Source organism: Meleagris gallopavo, chromosome 1 (genome assembly GCF_905368555.1).
Source record: "Meleagris gallopavo chromosome 1, MGAL_WU_HG_1.1, whole genome shotgun sequence".
Classification (NCBI taxonomy): domain Eukaryota; kingdom Metazoa; phylum Chordata; class Aves; order Galliformes; family Phasianidae; genus Meleagris; species Meleagris gallopavo.
The window spans coordinates 14,345,496-14,363,890 of NC_139404.1; the positions used below are offsets into that span (position 1 = coordinate 14,345,496).

The 18,395-nt window shown below is 37.5% G+C and overlaps 1 protein-coding gene across 1 annotated transcript in view; it reads right to left on the reverse strand.

Annotated features, from left to right (window-relative positions):
• The window catches only part of COG5 (component of oligomeric golgi complex 5), a 185,589-nt gene that overhangs the window by 101,319 nt on the left and 65,875 nt on the right, over positions 1–18,395 (reverse strand). Inside the window, exon 7 of the mRNA XM_085217248.1 lies at positions 3,493–3,623. Coding sequence (XP_085073374.1) covers positions 3,493–3,623 — 131 coding nt within the window. The remainder of the gene's footprint in view (positions 1–3,492; positions 3,624–18,395) is intronic.

Here is an 18,395-nt window from a genome sequence, read left to right on the forward strand (position 1 = left end):
GAATTTGAATCAATTTTCTTGATGCCGCTCATGACAGAGCATTAATCTGTACTATGTACACCAGGAGTGGGTAACAAAGCATACAATGCAATAAAAAAAATGCCTGTAGCCATTGCTACCTCCACTTGAATGGATTTACCATTATTTGCTTTACTTTTGCCCACAGGAGCAGAGAAGGCTTACTGTTTCTAAAAGGATTAGGAAGACAAGCATGGTTGGCAGCTCTATGAAAACCTGTTAAGTCTAGAAATGTTGAGCGACTCTTCTAGTTTATACCCAGATGGCAGCTTTAAAGTTACTGCTGTGAGCACACACAGAAGCCTTTGCTTAGAATCATAGAATAATAAAATCTTTAGAGTTGGAAGGGACCTTTAAAGGTCATCCAGTCCAAATTCCCTGCAATGAAGAAGGACATGCACAGCTAGGTCAGGCTGCCCAGGGCCAAGAGCCTGGCCTTGAAAGTCTCCAGGGATGGGGCATCAACCACAGCTCTGGGCAACCTGTTCCAGTGCTTCACCACCTTCACTGTAAAAAACTTTTTCCTTATATCTAACCTAAGTCTATCCTCTTTAAACTTGAAGTCATTTCCCTTGTTCTATCACAAAAGACCCTTCTAAAGAGTCTGTCCCCTTCTTTCCTGTAGCTCTCCTTCAGATATTGGAAGGCCACATCATTTTTGTTGTCCTCCTCTGGACGTGCTCCAACAGCCTCTCCTGTACTGGGGACTCCACATCTGGACACAATATTCCAGCTAAGGCCTCACCAGCACAGAGTAGAGGGTCAGGATCACCTCCCTCATCCTGTGGCCATGCTACTTTTGATGCCCAGGATACGGTTGGCTTTCTGGGCTGTGAGGGCACACTGCTGGCTCATGGCCAGCTTCCCATCCACCAGCACCCGCACCCTCAGGTCTTTTTTGGCAGGGCTGCATTCAAACCTTTCATTCTTTAGTTTATAATGGTAGTGAATGTTACCTCAGATGCAAGATGATGACCTAGATGCAAGATCTTGCATTTGGATTTGCTGAACCTCATGAAGTTCACCTAGGCCACTGCTCAAGCCTGTCCAGATCCCTCCGGATGGCACCCAGTCCCTCTGGTTTTTGACCACATCCCACAGCTGGGTGTCACTTCTGAAGTAGTCAACTCTTAATGTCACTCTTCCAATGGAACAGGAGAGAAGGAAAGAGATTTCTTTCCTTCTGAGAAATATACAAATGCCACAGTGATGAACTTGCAATGAAAACATGAATTATAATGCTGAGAAAAAGACAATGTACCACTTTCAGGTAAATATCTGCAATGTAAACAAATAATAAACCAAAACATTGAAAGAGACTGTTCCAATCTTTTAGGTCTGTTCTCAAGAGCTGAATTCTACAGAATACATTCACCAAATTTTAACAAACAACTCCTTAAAAGGAGCTTTGGGTTTGGTTTGGTTTGGTTTTTTTCTAACGCATTTTCACTTCCTTCTGCTCTTTCAGGTGGTCATTGGCGTATTCTAAAACAGAGATCTAAAGCTGACTTCCTTCTTAGAGCACTACTGAAAAGTGCTCAATGAAATACAGAAACAGAGCTCACTTACACAGGCAACTGATCTCATGTATTATTTACATAGATCAAAAAAGTAAAAATTAAAACTGCTATTCCAAATATCAAATAACTGAACAACCACCAGGACAAAATACACCTGCACTATTCTCAGTGGTACAGACCTAGCTACCACAATAGAAATTATCAAAAAGGCAGCCTACTTAAAAAATTCTGTACAACAAAATACACATGAAAAGATGAAGATTCTGTGCCCTCTTACAGGAAATCTCAGGGCTTGAAAGGTATAAATGTAAATCAGGTTGTCAATAAACAGCTACAATACTAAGAACCAAAGACATAGAAGCCGTTGCTTGTATTTCAAACTCCATATTTCTTGGGCAACGTCTGCATGCATATTTTATAAAACACACTATTATTCCAACATTAAATCAGCAAATTGTATCCAACAACAAATCTGTGAGGCATATCCCAACATTACTTAATAAAAATACCCATTTCTGATAGGACTAAACACTAAAAATGTTCTTCTAAACAATCTTCCAAACAATCTTTCTTGCTAGAAACAGGCCCCTGGCTAAAGCACAACAAGCAAATACTTTAATAATCTCTTGATTACCTGGATACAGCCTGGAACACCTAATAAATCTGTCAATTTTTCAAGTAGAGTGGGATTGATTTCCCCAGGGTTTCTTTGTCAGTTCTGTTTTAGTACTTAATATAAAGAGAAAATTATCAGAGAAGGTCAAATCTGACATGAAAAACTAGAAGGGGTCGACACTGATGAAGACTTCTGCTACGTTTAAAATAGATGTCTACTTGCTTTCTCTCAGCCCCCATCATCGTTCAGTCTTCATTTAATATAGCATATATTTCATAGCTTGTAACAAGCCCAATTCATGTTCAGCAACATGCTCAAAAAGCCAGGAGTTTCAATGTTTGAATAGTAATTAAGCAAAAAACACCATTTTTCTTTTCCCCTATTATTTTGCTATCAGTAAATAGTAAACGGTATTTACCACATTTACTTACAATGAGAGGTATAAGACGATACATACTGATCATTTTAATCCTCAATTATCTAACGAAGCCAATTTAATTAAGAGATTTTCCATTCCATTTATGTTCCGCTTTCATGTCAGCATCGAATACTACAAATAAATGCTATATTGACTCACGAGGTTAACCATTTTTAACAAACAGCATAGAAACGTCTTGTTCTAATACACTTTGTTTTCTAATTTAAAAAACAAAGTTGATAGGAACTTGTGCTAGATTTCTCCTTTTACTGTAGTACTGGAGATTAAAATATGTTTCTTTTTTTAATAGTCAAAGGAATACAAATTTTAAAAACAGGCAAAGGGTCAGTACAAATAATACTACAAATAGTTAAATAACACAGTCAGGTTATTAAAAATGTAGATAATTACATTTAGTATAGAAGAATGTAATTATGAGTATAGTGAATATCTACCTCGAAATCTAAAATGCCTTTTACAATATTAATCGGAAATCCATCAAATCATTTCATTACATAACTGCATAGCTAAAATGTAGAAATCTTCTTAGTTTTAAGACACTACATTTTTCAGATTTACCTTTAAAGCTTGGCAATATCAGTAATGTCATATACTGCGTTCAATGCAAAATTCTATTCATTAGCAGTTTTTTTTTATCACACTGCTTAGAATTAAACTCTTCTGTCCGCACATACTTCCTCACAAATTTTCAGGGTTAGATCCTACAAAATGTTATTTTTGCAAATACTTTTGTCAATTTCTCTGAATAATGATATGTGAGTAAGACTTTCTCTTGCAAGTAAGCTGGTTTTAAGTTTAACATCCCTCAGAAAATGCAAGACCAAACAAAGGAAATCAGTCTCACAGCACCCTTCAAACTTCACTTTTGAAAGGAAGTAAAAAAAGAACATGTATTTTACCTGAGTCTCCACACCTTGCTCAAGTAACCTTTTAGCCTGATTTTCCACCTCCAGCCGAGCTCTTGCAATAAAAAGCAGGTCATTTTCAATTACTTCTATTCCAGACAGATCTATCCCTTGAGAAAGGTAATCTATAAAAGCAACAAAATATTGATAAGCATGACATATAATAAAATGGAACATTTTAAACACATTAAAACGTTTAGAAATTGTAGTTAGTTCCAAAGAACATTTTTGCATAAAAACTTGACAACGGAGTATGCTGAAAGAATGAACTGTTCGAGAAAAATTGAAAATCAAAAGACTGTTACTCAAAAATATGCATATTTAATACATCTCATTTACCTCTCTTGAATCAGACACTTTGGAAAAGCTGTCAGTTCAAGGAAATCAAGAATAACAGTTATGGTGCATCAAGGGGCAAAAAAGTCACATCCTTGTCCCAGAGGACTAACATTTATCTGAACTTATCTAAACAGACGTTTTAATAAGCATAATTTTCTCTAATATCTGACAATCTCTACGTATTATGTGTTTATATGTTCAAATTATACTTCAAATACAAATTAAAATTCTAAACATTGCAGATCAAATACAAATACCACAAAGTTTATTTTCATGATAGAAACCAGCTGTTCATCAGTACAGCATCCACACATTATTCAGTAGGGCAGATGACTGCAGCAAGAAAATCCACTGAAACAAACCTGACTTCTGTCACTGGCTATGTAAACATGGTTAAACCATTTAATCTTTCATTAATTGACACTTAGTAATCAGCACAGGCCAGCAAGCTGAAAATGCCACTTTGTCCTTCTTTATCAAAAAGGTTTGAATCTGTGACAATCTTTCTCCCAGGTACACTCACTTTTTTTTAAAGGTCGTGACAGTGATCTCTGCTCTTTCATCTACTTGGGCTTTTCATATGGGGCAATTTAAGATATAAAACATAACCTAGGGAGTAAAAATCAGTTTTTCACACCAACTGAGATACCTCACCATATGCTACGAGTTCCCTGCTGTTGGCTTCCTGCCTGGTCTTGCACTCCTGACCTGCCCTAACCCAACAGTGACCCACTCCTGAAAGAAGGGCTGGAGGATATCTTTTCTCAGATGGCTTTCTTCTTTCTGTGATAATCTCTCACAATGCAAGAACTGCTTACTCAGACTCCTGCAGGCTAATCAAGACCTACAACTTAGATCGGGCTATAACTCAAATCATTCAAATGTTATACAATTACATTCATATCTATTGTAAACCAAAGCAACTATAGCCACTGCTCTGAAATGCGTGTTCCTAGAATAGGAGAAGCATAACCTGAGTGTATTTTCTTAAGGCTCCTCCAAGAACAGATATGCCTCTTCACTCAAACCTCTGAATTACAACAGAAATTAGGTGAGAATCAGACATTACGTGTTGAACATGTCTGGGTGCCTTAGATGAGATCCACAGGGAATTATAAAAGCAGTCTAGCAGGGTCCTCAGTGAACCTTCACAGTTGGACGATGTTGGTTTTTCCCCCTCTTTTTGTTTTTGTGAGTTTTAAATCTTTTTAGATTTGAGTCAACCTAATTCAATTGTCAAGATAGGCTGGACCTTCACACTACTGCTTATCAACAAGACAATACAGGACCACTCCCGTTTACACATTTATCAGCATTTTGCTGAATAAAGCATGAGTTCCACTCCTTCTTTTGAAAGAATAAATAAAAGAAACTAATGGCTGAGGCACTTCACTCAGTGCCAGATACTTCCTTCATAAGACAACGTTTCACCATTTCCATTTATAACAATGACTTCCTGATAGTCATCTTCCTTTATGTCCTCCCAGTAAATCTACTAAGGCATAGACTTAAATCCCTACTACGCCACCTGAGCTTTTAAATCTTAAATAACCTTTTACTTTAGTAACCAGCTATTTTTGTTTATTCACAATAAAGTGATCTAAGCATCAGACTCATTTTTGCAACCATATGTTCAAAACTGAACACAAAATTCCAAGTGGATCACTACACGGCTACAATAGAGAAGAGCATCGCTTCACTTGCACGTGGAAAACTCAGCATAAGAAACTGAAATAAAAAATTTCCAGAAGTGCTGTATAAAGCTGAGTAAGGAATAAAGGAGATCAACATTCTTAACAGTACTGTGTGTCAAATAGGCTTCAATCTACTAAGAATAGACCTGCAAATGCTTTTGTCTGCATGTACCCACTTAAAATTGATCAGAGGAGTCAGAGGACAGGTGAGCAGCAGGGAAGTACATTTCATGTTGCACAAGCAGTTAATGAAGCCTGACACAAACACATGTTTACAAAGCTGTTTTTTGCTAGGGGCTATGACAATCCCTCTTACCCAGGTAGGAGTAACTTATCTCGAGAAGAACAATTTTTTGCTGTGACCAAGCTGCATATCCAAATGTGGTCTTGCGTATGAATCTGTTAAAACTGATACTAACACTCAGTACTCAGTTACCAATCAACAAGTGTCTTGAATGTGAACACTATTTTTTTGACCTGTACTTGTCAGCTGACATAGTAAGATTGAAAAAAAAAAAGTGAAAAGAACTAGCCAAAGTTTAAATCTAATGCCAAGCAGATTTTTGGCAACATGGCACTACAAAAGGTGCAAATATCATCAAAGACTCACCTATTCACCTAGCAAATAAAAAATTTGCTGTGGATTTCACTTTTATGATAAAATCACACTCTACACCAGCAGGCTGCTTAAACAAAAAAATGGTCCTGATCTCCTAAATCCAAAGAAAAAAAACTGTGAAAGAGAAACAATAAAAGAGACTGTTTTTCCCTACTGTTTTTTATCTCTAAGGCTAAATTAGGCCATTTCAGATGCTAAAAATCTAATCAGTCTGATGGTTTCATGAAAGGAACAGAAAGCCCATGCTGCTTTGGCTTCTCCAAATGCTCCATCTGTGCCTCAGACTGGCAGCCACCTCCTGCTCAACTGCCAAAATCTGCAGCTTCGCTTCACATTCCCTGCGATCCTAACAAAATACTTGGGAGGCAATGCATTTCTGTGGGACTTCATAACAGAAAGCCTTTCTGTGGGTTCAGTGGCTAGGCAGCCTGCTCTGGATGCTGTTAGCTACTGCTCTAACCAGTAGAGAAGCCCCAGCAATCATACTATACTATTCTCAGATGATGAGCAGCTTTCATGTAGACAGCAAGTCTGCAGTAGAAACACCTGCAAGTGCTTTCCTGACCTTATTATATAAGAGTAGAAGCTGCAACACAGACAGAACATATCTACACTTCTGTACTGCCACCAGTGAAGCTGTCACTGCTGACCACACAGGTGGAACGCAGCAGAGGCAGCAGACACATTGCCAGAACCTCAGTATTTTTAGAATCCATAGTCACAGAACACCCTGAGCTGGAATGGACTCACAAGACTCACTGAGTCCAGCTCCTGGCTCCACACAGAACTATGCAAAATTCAAAGGGTATTTCTGAGAGCACTTTCCAATGTACTTAAAATATTGTGGAGGAACTTGCATATTGCAAGCTGCTAGTTTTAGTTAAAAAAGAAAACATGTCACATGAAGTGAGATACTACCAGGCACTAGCAAAGACAGAACTCTTCTCCACGCATTTGTGCAGTGCCATCATCCAATTTCTTGCTGTGCACAGTCACTAAGTAACTATACAGTCTAGCCAAAGAAGTATGAGTGAAATGGTCTGTAAGGAATTTGCTACTACATCTCAAGAACAAAGGAAGTGCAAAGCTTTATCTTCTAGTTAGCAGAGACTCTGGGGACTGGAGCCCAGTTAAAAGTTTAGCAGCTTTCCTCATACTGTGGAGCTGGTCAGTGTTCACAGCTCTGTTCTCCATCACTACCATAGGGTTAGCAGGACTTCCACACTTCTCCTGTCTTTCAACCTAAAGCATAGTAGATTTAGTAAGTTAACTATTTATAACTATATAAAGAAACACTTGTGCCTAAAATGAGTTAGGAGCTAAATATACTGTACCGCAGGGCTGCAGTCACAGCATGAACTGCCCTCACATCAGCAAGAGCTGAAGCATGCTGCCCCAGTCACTTCCATGCACTGAAGCAAGGAAGGAAACTAGAGAAGGGAAATACGGGGCTGTTGCCATTCCTTCACCTCCCATTCCTCTGCTATCTCTGGTATTGCTTCCTTTTGAACTATCAAACCTTATTAAGCTTTGAAAACACAGCTGGAAATGACTTTCTAAGGACTTAAAATACAGACTGCCTGCTGAATCCTCTTCTTGAACAAAAAATATTGTATGTCAAAACAAAATGCACTGAGCCCTAGGAATCAGTGACATTTAATGCACCTCAGCCAAAGAAAGGGTTAGTTTCTTGTATTTTTTAAAGGAAGAAGATTTTTGTCATTACAATTCCAAATTTTCTCGATTTATTAAACCTGAACAGTTTTCTAATCCACTGGCTGAGATGTTGCTTACAGCTATGTTTTTCAAACCACCATTTCCCAGATAGTTATGTAAGAGGGGTTTAACAGACATAGATCTGATATGCACAGTACACTAGGTAGAAAACAATACTCTGAGCAAAAGAGTAAGTTTCTCTGTCTCAACAACTTAGAATCTTTCTATGATACGATTTCCTTTTCTGACCTCAAACTTCACTGTGAAAATATATAATGAAGATAAAAAAAAAAATCTGAATTAATTTTCTTAGTAAATATTCAAACGTTTAAAAAACAGGATAATGATGAAGCTAGCATCACTGTAAGCTTCTCAGAAACAGCATTATGCTCGTTATTTAAACTGATGACTTTGAGCTTTTGATGAAAACCAGAGAATCAACGGAAGTCTACTGATAGGAAACCAGGACAGACAGTAATAAACCAATGTGATTAAACCAAGTCAGTCAAGAGGATACTTGAGCCAAAAGAGAAATCCTTCTGTGCTTTGAGATGCTGCATCAGCAACACGAAGAACAAAAAGCAAAGTTACAGCAAAGTTCTGGAAGCAAATTAGAAGAGCTGAAGTGGATTCCCTATGAACAACTTACCCAATGAGTACATAGGAAGCAGCCAATGATAAATTAATATGAAGCTATTGGGGTAATTAAAAGAAAGTATTCTTGAAATTCTCTATTATATCTGTTTGCCTATTTGAGGAATGTTTGGGAACCATTTCTTTTTTGAATGAATTGCTTTACATTACTTTCACATTCTTAGCTGAGGGAAAAGTTGGTGACATCTTGTCCTAAGGCTGCTCTTTTTTGAAAATGAAGAAAAATCACAATTTTCTAAGAAACTACTACTCTCTCATCTGATGCACAATGCAAGTACAAAAGAGCCACTGCTGGCAAAAATAAGAGGACAGGTTACAACTTCCCCTCTTGGTGGAATGTAAATTGGTAGAAAATGTGCACAAAGCTGAACCTAAATCACTATTTACAGTATATATCTGCATTACAAAGAATTAGAAGGAAAAGGACAGATACTGTAAAAGCACATAAAATCTTTCCTCTGAGGGAGAAATATTCAGCAATGACAAATTCCATTCTTGAAGGGAGTTATTATGAATTTTTGTCTTTATTCCTACAGCAGTGCCTGGATACAAGCTCAAAACAAACACAATTAGTTGATCGATTTGTTAGAACTGCTGAGGATCAATTTGAAATTTTTTTCCCATCTACTTCTAAAGTACCTCAAAGTAATTTACTGATTCGAATGGGCCACAATCTCATCCATCATGGAAACTTCCATGGTCCTCACTGCAATTTTAACTACTGCACTTGTTAGCAAAAAGGAAAGATGGTATCATGTTTGCCTCAGTTAAATCCAAACCCCCAGCTTGGGAAGCTGTTAGGCCTAAGTTCATTTGTTTTTAATAATGCAGGTAACATAAAACTAAAAAACTCCTACAATTTAGCTTAAGAGCCTGATACCTTGGCAGAAACCCAATGCTCATCTACTGGTTAAATCAATCTAATATTTTATATTCCATCTTTATTCCTTACTTGGAATAGATGGATAACCTAACCTAAAGAACAACAGCTTGCTTTCTGCAGGTGCTTACATTTCCTATGCAATTGATACATAGAGCGGGTGGGGAATGGCAAGAGCAGGCGCATTTGTAGGTCTTCAAAAATGGAACCTGGTGCCTCAGAAAAGATCCGTTCTCCATGATCTGCTTTAAGCAAAATAATTCTCTGCATAGGCTGAAATGTCTGCCCCAAACCCTGTAGCAGGCTCCTAAGTACTTGCTGAAGCAAGGCTTATATTAAGTCTTTAAATCAAGGGAAATGGATTCCACTACAGTTAATATGAAACAATATCTTATTGTCCTTTTATACAGTGTGAGCTTTTCTGAAAAAAAGTTGTTTATTCCTATAAAAATTGTGTAAGTTATGGTGCCCTGTGAGGTGTTCAAAATAAGAATGCTGCTCTACACTGTGCTGTATAGAATACGCAGTATTCTATTTAGATATGCTTTAGAAACTGATCGATTTTGAATCTCAAGAGACTGATTTTGAAACTTTTATGAAGGGATTATGAATTCATTACAGAAGAGGAAGAAAATTTTAGTGCCAGCTACTTACAAATTTCCTGCTATCCTTCCTTCATTTTCCTACACATCCAGATTCCTGCAAAATTCTCCTTTCCTCTTGTGAAAGAACTGAGAATAAAATATCTCTCTACCTCTGAAATGCCATTAAGTTCCTATGAAAACTGATCTTTATTTAACCAATTTCTCCCATCTTAAAAATTTACTACTCATATGCATAATACATAAGGTTTAGCATTTCAGCTGTCTGAGCAACATTAAGGGAGGCAAAACTGTCCTGCTGGAGCCAGAAGCACAACAAGGCCAGTGTTACTGTGCTTCTATTTGCCTTCCCAGGCAGCGTGTTAACACACTCATGCTGTTTAAGTCCAGAAAAGGAAATAAAACATTATACAACCAGGTACAGTTTCTCACAGATGCCCTTAGGAAAAGGAGACATGAAAACTAAAAATAAAGCAAAGCTACTTCTCAGCCTTTCGTATCAATCACATACCAAGAACATTTAAGTTCTAAGGAAATCAGGTCAATAGTACCAGAACCAAACTGGTGAAAGTAAATGATTCAAAGAAAGAATAAACCTGAACCACTCATTTAAACATGGGCACTCTACCTATAAAAAGATCTGATTTGTTATCTACAGTGTGTTATTTTACCAGAGTAGAACTTCAGAATAAAATTGAGTTCAACACTCCAAAACAAGTGATCACCTGGATATAAAAGAATGTAACTTCTAGCATATTAAAACAAAGGGATGTTTGTCGTGAACAGTTGGAGGAGGAAGGAATGGCTGTTATTTTGCATTTGGATTTCTGTTTCCTCAAAACGATCATTGCTGATTTTTAAAGTATGAGTTCAGGCTGCCCAGAGAGGTTGTGGATGCCCCGTCCCTGAGGTGTTCAAGGCCAGGCTGGATGGGGCCCTGGGCAGCCTGGCCTAGTATTAAATGTGGAGGTTGGCAGCCACGCCTGTGGCGGGGAGATTGGAGCTTCATGATCCTAGAGGTCCCTTCCAACCCGGGCCATTCTGTGATTCTGTAAAAATATTAAGCAACGCTTTAATTATCATCTGTGGCCATTCTCTACCAAAAAAGGAAACTTGCTTTGTCTCTCCAGACTGCACACATAAAACTCAAGAAATACATCCAAAGTTGATAAGAGGATGGGAGAAGTATTGAAGAAACCCAACTTTTCATTTTTAACATTATATTAAAGCTGCATTTAAACTGTCTTGATGGAAGAGTTAATTCCTACTCTCTGGGCTGGAAATCAGATGTCAGGCAAGATCTGGAATTGATGGAAATGAGTTTGATATATATTTTTATCATCATCCCTGACTTAACAATGAGCACCATACTTTGGAGACATCCCTGTGAAAATGCCATGATTCAGAAAATAGCTTAGCATACCAAGACAAACATTACTTAGGTCTAATCACTAGTTATACCGCACTACTCCCACATCCACTTAGACCTAAAGCAAAATTTCTTGAACTCCTTTAAGGTTTCCCACCACGAGATCCTCTCCTGTCTTTTTTCCCTGTGCTGCATTCAGACCCACAATCTTAGTGAACCTCCGCTACGTTCTGAATTTCGGGTGGTGGTGTGTGGAGCCAGGAGATGGACTCAATGATCCTTGTGGGTCCCTTCCAACCTGGGATATTCTATGATTCTGTGATTCTAACCTTCAGTAAGTTATGCTCAAGTGAGCCCAAAAGGAACCTCCAAGACAGTCAAAGAGACTGAAGCACGAGTACGAGGACAAACAGAACTGTCTGTCAACCCAGGAAAAGTCATTAAAGAGACCTCACTTCTGTTGTCTGCTGCCCAGCAGGTGGCTGGGAGAAGCTGGAGTCAGACCTTTCCCAGAGGTGCATACAGACAGGAAAAGAGACAAAAGAATAACTCTAAAAATCACACAAAGCCTTTCTTAAAAGTAGCCAATTTGAGAAACTTTCTCGAAAGCTAGTGAAACTTTTTTACTAGCTAAAATTGCATTTTTCTAAATTCTCTGATAAAATATCTGCATCACCGATGCCTTTCATCATCAGTTGTTAAATGACAGAGCTGCAACTGGCTCCATGCTATATATTCTAGCTGATATTCTAGCTTATAAATCAGAAAACATTAAAACAAAAAAGTCTTACACAAGTACCTATGAGTTAGAAGTACAACAGTATTCACAGCACGTTATAACCACAAAAACAAGTATTATATATATGTATTATTTAGAAAGTCCACATTCTAATCTGATAATTAAGAGATAGTTCTTCATTAAAAATAAACAGAGAGAAAAACATTTCTCTGTAATAAATTTACTGAAGTTTAATTTAGGCACTGCACTGTCCTTCATATGTACATGGACTTTCAAAATCAAATTTATTGCAGCAACAAAGCAGTAATACCTCGACAAGTCAATATTCCTCTTGGGCTTTTTTTGGAGCTAAGCAAAAATAAAACATGTTGCCAGTAAAAATCTAGTTGTCCTATTTCTGTTTTGAACACACTTCATACCATCACAGATGCAAAGCAATGTGTGTAGCATATGGGAAAAAGAAAGGGGGACAGATAGGTGTAAAATAGAACATAGATGATATGAAGAACAAGTTGGAGACCACTGAAAAAATGAACGTAAGGGTTGAAAGTGACAAGAATGACATCATGCTCAAAAATAAAACAGAGAAAAAATGCTGGAATGTGAGCTGAGCTGTTAAAAGATACAAGTATTAGTCTGCAATTTAGTGTCATCATTTCCTTTCCACCTTGTACGTTTTCCCCCAACTCCCATCTACGCCAGTAGCTTTGCACTGCTTGCTTGTTATCAATGCCAACAGCATTTCTGTTCAAATTTCAGGAGAGTATCCAAGGCTGGAAAACAAAGGGATGAAGAACGCCTTTTTTTTTTCTTTTTTCTTTTTTCTTTTTTAATAAATTTCAAGCAGACAGATACGAATCAGGATCTTTATTGTCAGGAAAGTCTTTCTTAAAATCCCAACAGCTGTACAATGAGCAATCTTCCCTAAAATGGAGCATCGCATCAGTATACAAAATGAAACAGAATGAAATGTGTTCTCATATCTGCAAGAGATAATTGTACTGAAAATATACTGCAACTGTATCATACACCCATGTAAAGGAATTATGCCCTTCGAACTGCATTGCTGGAGTGGCTGAACAAAATCTTTCCAGAACAGAGATAAGGGCTCATCTAAATGCAGGCATATGACTGACTCTCTCTTCTTTACCTAAGTTAGCACCATAACTGAAGTCATGAAATCAATCAAAACAGTGGGGAGTAGAAGGATATGAGAGATAACCTGAATTTACATGTTGACTTGAAAATACCACTATTTTTGACAACTTTTAAATATTATTTTAAATATCATTCATTTTATCAGTTCAGTATGCTAGTAGTTTTTTAAATACTCAGCATTATGTAAAGATACAATGATTCAGTTTTTATCACTGCTGCAGCATGTTGCAGCAGATATATACAATGCAAAAAAAAAAAAAAAAAAAAAAAGAGATGTATTCCAAAAAATCTCAGTCAAAAATAACTTTTTTTTCAACCGTCCTTTTGGTTGCTGAGACAGCAAAGATGGCAAACTCTTTGCTGAATCAGTGCCCTTGAAGGAGGGCAGAAGAGATGTTTGTTCATTTGTGTGCTTTAATATATAATGTTAACAATTAAAGCCCTAATTTTGAAATACATTTTTATCAGGATATACATTTTTATCAGAGGTATGCGTATGAAGAGTTTTAGACTTTAAGTTACACAAGTCTACAGCTATCCTACAGAACTAGCCATTTCTAGCTGCGCTTCTTTTTTTCAATTCAGTGAGCTATATGCTACTTTCTTTTTATTTTTATCATTGTTTTTACACTACAGCATGTATCCAAAACTGTCAGCTCGTACACAGATCACTTCTAACACATATTTGAAAATACCAGGACGTACTTTAAGATCAGTAGTGCTACAGTGCTGTAAAATCAAATGAAACAAAAACCATGCTATTTACCTTGGCCCCTGGATAAGATGTGATACTATTTTTTCTCTTTACTTGTATACATGGAAGCTGCAAATACTTCTTTCATATTTTTCTCTCCTTGTGGGTCTCTTCTGCCTCTTTTCAACACCCACCATTCACCTCTTTCATACTTATACCTTCAGGAAAATATTTCTGCAAAACCAGAACTGCATTTTCTTTAGAACTAATCATGTTAACTCCCTCAGTACTTACAAGTATATATAATTTTTATCTTTAATAAATGCCTATTTAATTCCTCCCACCTCTTTCTTGGCATACCATCAATAAATGCCTGCAATTAGCTGCAGATTTACTTGATTTTATCATTTTTAGAGTCAACAGATACTGTGTATGCTATAAATCACACAGGTTTTGTGTACTTCAGATACTCTGTGTGAGACCAAAGTGAACCTTGTGTTATCCAGAGTGCTTTTGTAGACAACTTGAATATCGCTGCACAATTTTAAAACATCATACAATATCTCATCTCCTGCAGTAAAGCCTTATTAAAATTTAGAGATGAGCTTATGGCAGAAATCAACTCAGTCTGCCAGAACTTTCACCAGTTCTTTTAGCAACAACAAAACTTAGCAGCAGTACTAAAAGGATGTGCAAGAAAAGAACGTTGCTTGAAAGCCAAACCCAACAGTGATGAGATTCCGAATGTTTGTATTTGAAGTTAGCCTCTACTGGTGCCTACTTTTTGATGTTTCGATAGAAATACAAAGCATTTAACCACGAGTCAAAGACTGACAGCAGTTATCTCCCATGATGCATTAAACTTTCTATCTTACACAATTCGGGTAGCAAAATTCTAAAAAGAATATTTAAAGCTTTAATCTTTTTCTCTCTACCCTCAACATTTGTTGTAGTCTGTTAAAACACATTCTGTAGGTACAAATTGGTAAAAAGCAGCTCTTGTCCTTAGCACTTAATTAATTAGTTAACTGCCTCTTCAATGACAATACAATGCAAGGAAGATGAAGGAAGCGCCGTGCACCTCCCCGACCCACCCCATATAAACTGCTCTCCATTGTCCACCACTGTTCCCAAACCTGGCAGATAACAAGCCTAAATGATTCCTCATGTAGGAGCACAGGTGAAAGGGGATTTAACAATGCACCTGCACAACTACTCTTCAAAGATGACACTAAAAGAAACAACCCTCTAATGCATGCCCAGTGACTGCCTTTAGATAGCTGTGGTGTCATAGTGTTTATGCCACCCGTATAAGATCTTCAATAACCTGGAAGTATACTATGATTTATCACTAATCTGGGTTAATCTGGGTTCTTAAATGTATACTAATGAGCTATTTGTTCTTAAAAAAAAAAAAAAAGAAACCACAAAAATTATATTGATAGAATTAGGAATCATATAACATAATCTGTGGTAATTCCCCCTTCATAAGATTTAATTTGTATGCACCTTTATAGTTTTAATGCAGTGGAAAATCAAAAGCCAAGTCTTCTCATACACAATTCCGATGACAAATCTAACTTCTATTATCACGACACCACACACACTCAAAACTAAAAATCAATATCCTGAGTAGCAGAGTTCAAAATAATGAATTAAATGATAACAAGAATTTGTAAAAAATATATATATATATATGTGTCCAGAGAAGAAAGCAAGCAAGCCTTCCAGTTCTTAAAGGCACAAAATGTTAACAGATAACATTTAATTTAATGAATAATTGTTATTAAATAAATGAATTCCTTTTCTGCAGAATTGCACAATTGTTTATCAGCTAATTATATTTAATAATTGACACACAAAAAATTGTTTGGACCAAAATAAAAGTGCTACTCCAAGGACAAAAGATGGTTAGCATTTTAATACTTTTAAACAAAACTGTCAAAACATACAGACTCATTGTGTACTCATATGATTCCATCATAATTTTTATTGCAGTTCTTCTAATTCTAAATAATATTTAGTCTGGCAACAGATTCTTCTCAGGCCTCAGAAAGCACAATTTGTAGAATTCACCGCAGACAGCTATGAATCATTTTAAGATCAGGAAAGAAACAGCTTCTTCTCTAACGCTCATAATGCCAATGTTTGGACTAAACACCTTTTCCTTCTGGTGGAAAAAAATGGAATTAAAAAATTTAGAGGAAAAACAATTTCTCAGCAACATGTGCTGAACTTGCTTATAGGAGCCCATTTCTAAAGTAAAGAAATTATTATACTGCAGCACAAGTACAACTTACAGTCCTCCAATAAACTGAATGTCTGTCTTGCCTAGCAAAAATAAAAATGTGAAAATAAATATTCATCTTCAGCAGAAAATTCAGCAAAGATTATCACTGCTCTTTAGTATTAATGGTGTTGATACATATATAACCATTTATCACTGAAACACTAGAAATTAAGAAGTAGCCTTGTCTGAAAAAATAATCAGCATATGATCGCAAGAGCCAAACAATTGCCCACAAACTGATTGCAGAGGACAAGCTTCTGGATGAGCTGTGCTCTCGGCTCTTAGCTGAGGAAGAAAGACATGCACTTTGTTTTTGAAGACACTTGTAACACACAGTGGTGGGTCTGCAGAGCTGAGGGGCAAATAGGAAGCAATGAGAGGGGCCTGACAGTCTCACTAGTCCAAAAGCAGTCAAGACACTGGCACACAAAAGCTCAACACTGGTCTACTGTTCAGAGTAAAAAAAGATTTTCTGAGTCTCAAGAGCCTGAAATACTGCAAATTCCAGTTGTCGAGCACTTTTCTGCACACAGCAGAACCTGCACCAGCAAGGCCAACATGGCATAGGGCTGGGCCAGCTGACAGCCACCTACCACAGATGGAGCCAGGCTGGGAATGAGGAACCTGGCGACAGCTCCCAGCAGAGGCCTTGCTCTGCTAACGCTATTACACTGTTGCTTTATGTTTCTTGCTGCGTTCTGATCCAATTAAAATCATTGTAAGTAATTAAAAAGGCAGGGTTAGCTGATTGCATTTAAGGAGACATTACACAGATCATATTCGTAAATAAAATGGCTCATTAGGCCTGACCGAGGCACAGGAACGTGGCAGGAGAGCAGTGTCTCCAGGCAGGCTGCAGGCTTGGCCCTTGGGCTGGGGGCTGCGGACAGCCCTCCCCTTCTCCAGCACCTGAAGGGCAGTACAGGCCCTACAAGAAATGACTGAAGCACAAGTGTAAAAATGTCAGATTTAAGTTTCCATTAGTTTTGCGTTAAGGAACTAAGAATGAGAACTGTTACCTCTGCAAGGCAGTGGCTTTTTATTTTTGGCATCATGTTTCCATGCCAAATGGCAAATCAAAATCGAATGCATTGTTTTGTAAGATATTTCAGTAACAGTTTGCAAGCAGCCATTGCTTCCTATTTCAAGAAAAAGTATTTTAATTGTTTAATTAAACTAATTTAGAGGAGAAAGACAAATAAGGTCTATGCAATCCCATAACACAAACTTCAGATTTCTCTTTTGTGACAGGTTGGGCTTCGTCAGGAACTGAATGAAAACTGCGTTTCAAAATGTCAAACCTTCCCAGAAAACAACAATTCCAAGTTTTATCTAACTCCTCTGAAGGCTCATTTTCATCCACAAAGTTAATTATGCTTAGTCTGACTTTGGCAAGCAGTGTTACGGATGGAGGCAAATTGCTGGAGTAAGGGAAAACAGACAGGTCTTCAAAGGCGCTCTAGGTAAGACAGAGCACTCCATAGGAGCGTCAGGCTTCAATAATAAAATTTTGTATCTGATAGCAGGAAATAGGAAAATAATTTCATTGACTAGTTCAGAGAATGCTCAGTGCTCATTTTCCATCTTCTTGTATACAGCCACAGTTAAGTAATGTAAAAAAAAGGCAGGAGGGGGGAGCAATAGAGATCATCACTCAGTGTTCATACACCACTGCGAATGACAGAAAAGAAGTTTTCTATCTCTGAAGCCTGTTGCAGGAGTAAAATAAGCTGAACATGATTCCAATTTCAGAAATACAATGAGATGGAAACCAGTTAAATTGAGTGTAAAGATCCCTCAGCAACCAAGAGAGGGACATCTGTCTGGGAACAGTGAGAGAACCATGTTAATTAAATTAGTAAAATGCACAAACTACTAGAAGTGGCACTGGAGCATGAACACTGGAGCAGGCTGCCCAGGGAGGTTGTGGAGTCTCCTTCTCTGGAGATATTCAAGACCCGCTTGGACATCTACTTGTGCGACCTGGTGTAGGGAACCTGATTTGGCAGGGGGGTTGGACTTGATGATCTCTGGAGGTCCCTTCCAACCCCTATGATTCTGTGATTCTGTGAAAGAACATTTCTAAGAGGAGGAAAATCAATCAAACAAACAAACATATAAACAACAACAAGAAAAAGTCCTT